The sequence below is a fragment of the Rhinolophus ferrumequinum genome, chromosome 8 (genome assembly GCF_004115265.2).
Source record: "Rhinolophus ferrumequinum isolate MPI-CBG mRhiFer1 chromosome 8, mRhiFer1_v1.p, whole genome shotgun sequence".
Lineage (NCBI taxonomy): Eukaryota > Metazoa > Chordata > Mammalia > Chiroptera > Rhinolophidae > Rhinolophus > Rhinolophus ferrumequinum.
In genome coordinates this window covers 16,426,640-16,433,268 of record NC_046291.1, presented here as the reverse complement: position 1 = coordinate 16,433,268, position 6,629 = coordinate 16,426,640, and the positions used below count along the sequence as shown (strand labels likewise).

General features: G+C 55.4%; 1 protein-coding gene across 1 annotated transcript in view; it reads right to left on the bottom strand.

Moving 5' to 3' along the window:
- Positions 1 to 624: 624 nt before the first annotated feature.
- Positions 625 to 6,629, bottom strand: part of CFAP65 (cilia and flagella associated protein 65) — a 33,139-nt gene continuing 27,134 nt past the window's right edge. Inside the window, exons 25-33 of the mRNA XM_033112322.1 lie at positions 5,637 to 5,780; positions 5,296 to 5,409; positions 5,010 to 5,117; positions 3,704 to 3,748; positions 3,275 to 3,477; positions 2,747 to 2,875; positions 1,731 to 2,204; positions 919 to 1,056; positions 625 to 797 (exon numbers count right to left, since the gene is read on the bottom strand). Of these exons, the coding sequence (XP_032968213.1) occupies positions 752 to 797; positions 919 to 1,056; positions 1,731 to 2,204; positions 2,747 to 2,875; positions 3,275 to 3,477; positions 3,704 to 3,748; positions 5,010 to 5,117; positions 5,296 to 5,409; positions 5,637 to 5,780 (1,401 nt within the window). The 3' untranslated portion in view covers positions 625 to 751. The remainder of the gene's footprint in view (positions 798 to 918; positions 1,057 to 1,730; positions 2,205 to 2,746; positions 2,876 to 3,274; positions 3,478 to 3,703; positions 3,749 to 5,009; positions 5,118 to 5,295; positions 5,410 to 5,636; positions 5,781 to 6,629) is intronic.

The window sequence follows — 6,629 nt, the reverse complement described above, 5'->3', positions numbered from 1 at the left end:
ACAGAGGCTGTCTGGCAGGGGTTGTGGGAGTAGCAGGTGGGTATCCTAAGGAAGGCGGGACAGCCCTTGATCTGGGGATTCAGATTCACAGTGGGAGTCGATTGTAGGGTCTGTGGCCCGCTGTTTACCGGTGACCTCTACCTGCGTCCCAGAGTCTAGGTTTTGGCCCTCCGCGACATGCCTCGGCTTCCCTTCCTTCCCAACCTCTTAGCAGAGTCCCAGGAGCCCGGCAGCTGCTAAAAAAAGGCTGGCGGCGGGACCGAGGGGCGGCGGGGCGGCGGGACAACTGAACCTTGGAGCAGGCGTGGCGGGGAAACAGGAGGGGTGGTCAACTCGCCCCGCGGCCACCTGCTGCATTGACCAGGCCTGGCGCAAGGCCAGCCAGCCCCGCCGGAAGCGCCCTCCACTGGCCAGACCAGGCCCAGCGCCCGGCAGCGAGCGGCGACACCTCTGGCTTAGCTGAGGTGTGCAGTGGAGAGGCGCAACCTCCCAGCCCCCTAAATCTCCAATGAAACGCTGCGGTCCGTCTTGGCCGCTCCCACCATCTGTCCCCCTCAGCGCGCGCGAATTGTCCCCGCGTCGGGGAAATAAAGTCAAGGCAGATATAGAAAAAAATGTCTAGATGCTTTACTGGTAGGGCGGTGGAGAGGGGGCCCGGCAGAACCTAGGGAAGGAAGTAGTAGCGGCTGGGCGCTGGCGTCCGCGAAGAGTCGGTAGGGGGCGGCGCCACCAGCCGGGACGTCTCGGTTTGCTATGGCCCTAAGGACGCCGCCGGCAGCAAGTCTGGAGCGACGATCCTGGAAGATACAAATCCCGGGTAAAGGTGAGGGCGAAGCTTCGGGCCAAGTCAGCCCACCCCTGCCGCCCGTCGCGCCCTTGCGGCGCTGTCCGCGCGGCGGCAGGCCGGAGCGCTCCCACCTGGGAAAGCTGAGTGGAGGCAGGGTGATGACGCGCGGCCGCGAGGTGAGCACCACCTCCCCGCGGCTCGCCTCCACCAGGATGTTCTGGATCATATTCTCCAGCAGCGCCTCCTGCAGGTTAGCGAAAGCCGGGAGCCTGCGGGGGACGCGGGCGCGGGTGTCAGCGCCACCACCGCCAGGCTCGGCGTTCTCCGCTGGCCTCCTCTGTGCTGGACCTTGTGCCTCGTGCTCTGTGTGGATTCTCATTTAACTCCCCACCTTCCCAACACTACGAGGCATCCTCGGTGCAATTTTACAGACACTCAAACTATGGTTTAAAGAGCCCAAGTTGCCAAACGTCATGCAACTGATGGGATTTGAACCCAGGCAATCGTAGTCCCCGTCTCAGCCAGGTTTGGGGAAAGGCATCCAGCGATGAGGGGGCGGACAAGGGACTGGGTGGGGCCTAGGGAATCCCAACCTAGACAGAAAGCGCCACAGAGCAGTCCCAAGGGAAGGTGGTGCAAAAAGAGCTGGTACTTCTCTCCTGGTTCTAGAAACACATTTAAGAGAACTTATAGACTATAACTACCCTCCTCAAAGTGGTGTGAGGGTGAATGTTAATAGCTGGGTCTTGGAGGAAAAAAATTAAAGCTCAGATAGCCTTTCCGTAAACACTCCCACCCAGGCCTCATGCTACCAAAGTGATGTCAGTAACACTGAGTTGGGAAGGGACACACACAGCAGAGGCTGTCCCAGTATACCATCGCCTCCTAGGATCCTTCTGCACACAACCCCCTTCCAAACCCTCACCTGGGTCTGGCTGCTCACCGGCTGATGGCCTCCTTCCGGTCCTGCTCTTGGTCCTCCTTCACCATGACCTTCAACTGCTGCTGCCACTGCCACTTCAGGGACTCCTGGGACCCGGTCTCAGTCCCTGCCCAGGTCAACTTCTCCTCCTTCTCCTCTGTCACCTCCTCCTCCTCCAGCTTCTCCTTTCCCATCTCCTCCTCCTCCTCTTTCATCTCTTCCTCTTCCCCCTCCAGCTCCTCTTCTTCTTTGCCCTTTTCCTCCTCTTCCCCTCCTTCCTTGTCCCCCAGCGTCCATTTGTCGTCCTCCTGCTCCGTGCCTTCCCTGTCTTCCCAGCTGCTGGAGGACGGAGACAGGCCTGGTACTATGTGCAGGCCGCTGTTCTGGGCCATGAACCTGGCCGACTGCTCATTCCAGAACTGGCAAAAGTAAGGCATCTGCTCTACCAGGCTCTGGTCCACGGCCTCATGGAAAGTCTTGTCTTCCAGCAGACCCCTGGGTGGCAGGGAGGAAGAGAAGGTCCTTGCTGAGAGGCCTTGCAGGCCCCTGTGGAGCTCTGGTTGCAGGAGTCACCCAAGGGGTGGTGGTTATTGCCTACTACGTCCACAAACAGGTGCTGGGTGGGGGAGGTGCTTGGTCCACTGCCCCTCCCATTCTTCTTTAGAGGAAGGTATCTCTGGGACCCATGGAGTCTTAGAGGGGAACATTATGTGGCGGAGGCAGAGACAGGATGTCAAAGTTACACAGATATAATCCTAGATGTAATGCCTAGGACGGCAATCCTAGGGAGAATGTGAACTGGCTCCAGAACTCATCTACTAGCCATGGACAAGGCAGCACTCAGCACCCAGCTTTGAGGATCCCTTGGGCCAACTCTATTAGAGTTGCACTGTCCTGGAGGGCCTTGGGAGCTTGTGAGGAAGTTCTATTTTTCAGGAGAGGAAGGGCTAGGATTTCAGGGGCTATGGGTGGACCCAGAGTTGACTGAATGAACTGGAAAGATGGGGGGGTGAGGGTCCAGGGGGTGGGCAGGTCACCTGATGATGGTGGTAAGACAGTCAACCAGAAGCTGCTTCCCCTGCTTGGACACAGGCACCCACGTGTCAGGGGATTCTTTCTCAGAAGCCTCCAACTCCTCCCTGGCGCACTTCCTCTTTGGCGGCTCCCTGGGGCAGGCCAGGACACTGAGTGGCCTCGGCAAGCCACCATGCTGGGGTTGGGGGCATGAGCGGGGTGGTGGCCTCACAGTTATGAGGACATAGGTGAGTCTGGGGAGGTCCCAGCCTTAACCCAAACATGGTGCTACTGCATGTGGGGAACTAAGCCTGACTCTCAGAATCCATGCAGGAACTGGAGAGGGCCCAACTTGGAAAGGAAGGAATGGGGGATGGGGAGGCCTACAGGGGCTTCCCAGGGGACGCTGGCTCTTTGCCCCTCTCCTCATAAGGGCCTAAGCAATAATGGGGGCATCTTGGGCCCACCCAGCCCTCAGCAAGGGTTGGGTCTGGAGTGAGAGAGCGGACAGAAAGCAGAGGAAGGAGACCCCTCCCTCCCTGACTGTTCACCGGTGCAAGAAGTATCGGTGAAAGTCGGAGAAGAAGTTGTCCAGGAAGTAGTCGGTGGCATGGGCCCGGGCTGTGAGGGCCAAGTAGAGCGTGCCTGGCGAGGGTGGCTGGGGGCATGGCCAGGATGTCTCCTCCTTTGGGATCTTAAGATTCCAGCTCGCGGGCCGGTTGAGAGTCTGCTGTTTCTTGATGGGGGGCAGTGTCTTCGGGAAGGGAGAGGCAGGGGTTTGGGGACTACACTCTTGTCACTGATGGGTCCCTCGCCCCCCAACCACGCCTTTTGGTCCACACAGGGGTTTGACTCTACCCATTGGCACTTTCCTCCCTCCCTTCTAAGAGGCTGGACCAGGGGTGGGAGGCATCTCTGAGAGCAAGCAAGGACCCTCTCAAGTTATCCCAAGGAGATGGGCCTGGGGCTTATGGCCTTACCTTATACCTCCTCACAGGTTCACAGGCTGTACAATATGCCCTTCTCTGAGGAAGCAAAGAGACCCCTGTTTAGGGTACAAGAGGCCTAGAGGGACTCCCCGTCTTCCTACCCTTCCTGCTGACCCACCAAAGGCCTGAAACCAATGCCAGGACAATGCTACCCTCTTGGTCCTGCACAACTCCTACCCATACCCTCTTCCAGAACCTTCCCTAGGGAAGTGCATCCTGCAGTCAAGGAAAATATGATTATCCAACTCAAGGAAAGAAGAGATGCCACCAAACATGTGCAGGATGCCCCAAGGGAGCTTATCCTGTGCCCTGGAGCTTTGTGGTTTCCTATGATAAGGAAACAGCTTCCCTTATTAAGACTTAATTGAGAAATCCCTTCTTCCATGCCCTCAGGACATGATTTGCATTTACAGTTGGGCCAGAACTTCAGAGGGGAGCAGTTCCTCCTTGGGGGTTCAGTGTGGTAGAAACAGAGGTGATCAAGGTATAATACCAGTGTGGGGAAGCTATGAGACCAGGGGGAGGAACCAAGACAGACGTTTTGTCTCCTATTTATTATTGGTCTCCCCCCCGCAAAAGCTAATAGCCCATGTTTAGTGAATGCTTACTGGGGGCCAGGCACTGTTGTAGGCACTTCACATGTATTAACTCATATTTTCCCAACAGCGCTCCGGAGCAGATAATATTTTACTTGCCTTTAAAAATATTTTTTTAACTTTTATTTTTAACCTTGGGATATTTCAAACATACATAAAAGTGGCGAGAATGCTACAAAGAGTCCTCCATTGCCTACTACCCAGCTTCAACAATTAGCAACTCATGGCCAGTCTTTTCTCACCTACACCTCCCCTCTGGATTATCCTGAAGCCAGTCCCAGACGTCATATTATCCCCGCTTTACAGCTGATGTACCCGAGAGGTTAAATACCTTGACCAAGATCACAGAGCTAGAAATCACCCAAGTCAGGAATCACAACGGGGCAACTTGTTCCCAGAGCCTGCACCCCAAACCACCATGACGCACTGTCCTCCACCAGAAGGTGAGCTCTATCTTGTTTCCCCTGGGTCCCCAGGACCCAACACTTAGAAGGCATTTGTTAAATATCGAAGTAAAGAAAGGTCAGCCAGCCTTCTGTATCCAGAGAGTCTCTTGGGAAGATGCTATGCTTAGTCTAATGAAAGAAATCGCATCTCTTAGGGCATGCTGGCCAGCTTGGCATGGATCACCACCGCTGTCCCCTCTAGTAAGGCCAATCAGAAAGATCCGTGGTGTTCAAGGCCCATGGTGCCCTCCGCACCTTCACTGTCCTGTCTGTGATGGTGAACTCTACTTCCTGCCGCACCTTCTCGTCCTCCCACTCCTGCAGATCCTTATGGTACTGCTTTAGGAGGTCCTGTCGGTAGACCTGTGGCCCGGGACGAGGAGAGAGAAGATGAAGGTCTGGGGGGCTTGTAGCCAGGCCTTGCCCTGGGCCTGTGCTGTGAGGCCCCCACTCTTCCAGGGGCTGGCTCTCTCTGGGGAGCTGGGGATCTCACAGGACGGGGCTGTGCTCCAACCCAGCGTCTCTCTGGGGCTGCTCCTACCTTGCATACCAGGTCAATGCTGTAGAAACTGGCGTGCACTGAGGCCTTCAGAGTCACCACGAATGGGATCATCTCTTCAGGAGCCACCTTCCCTTTCATGGGACTCACGGACACCTGTTGATTTGGGGAAGGAGTCTCTGGAGCGTCACAGGGATGGGATGGGACAAGATCAGATGGAGTGGGATGGGATGGGGTACGAAGGGATGGGATGGCATGTAATGGGGTGGGGTGGGATGTGGGGAGGGGAAGGAATGGGTGAGACAGAACAAGATGGGATGGGATGGGGTAGGTCTGGAGCCCTGCTGGAGGTTCTGACTCCATGGACGCAGGAGACTCTTAACCTTCCCGAAGTCTAGGGGCTTCAGTTGCCAGACGAAGACAATTGTCTCATTCTTGGAGAGGTTGTTGAGGAATAGCAGGCGCCTGCACTTGCTCTGCACAGGAATGTTTCCCAGGGAGATGTGAGACTGGGACAGGAAGACATTCTGTTGGTGGAGGTGAAGAAATAATAAGCATAGCAACCACTGCCAGTTACCGAGTGCTTTCAACAGGCCAGGTACCACGGTAGGCAATTTACATGCATCTGATCCTCCCAATAGCCATCTGATACAGGTACTACTTTTGTCCCCATTTTAAAGATATGCTGCCAAGTTTCACAGAGCATAAATATTTTCTCCAAAGGTCTCTCACTGGTACCGCTGGGATAAACCCAGTCTCACTGTAAAGCCTATGATTTTGACTACTGACCTGGGTTTGGAAGGGCTGAGAAATCAGAATTAGCATAGAGAACACAGACCTAAAGCCCACATCATTTGAGTCTCTAAAGGATGGTTGTACATTCATGGGAGGTCAGCTGTTGGTATTGTCACGGGGCACAGAACAGGGGCTGTGTGGCAGGGGTGTCTGGAAAGGCTGAGGCCACATGAAAGGGACACTTTCTCTCTGTCCAGACTGAGTACCTCCAGGGCTGGGACTTTGTCTGACTCTTCTCTGTGTCCCCAGGGCCTCCACAGTGTTGGTCCTGCAGTAAGTGTCCAAAAAGGGTAGGAGCAGAAGCGGGGACAGGCAAACACATGAGTGGATAGCGCCTGGATGGGTGCATGGAAGGATGGATGGAGAATTGGGTGGATGGATAGATAGATACATGGATGAGTAAACGGGCATGTGGGTCCATGGGGAGGTGGGTAAGGGGATGGATGCATGGGTCAGACCTCTCAACAGTGAGGAGTGTGTGCACTAAAGGTAGTTATCGACCCCAGATATCTTTCAGCAAAATCCATCTAGGTCCAGGGGAGGGACCGTTCTGTTTGAAGGTAATACCTTAGAACCCTAGA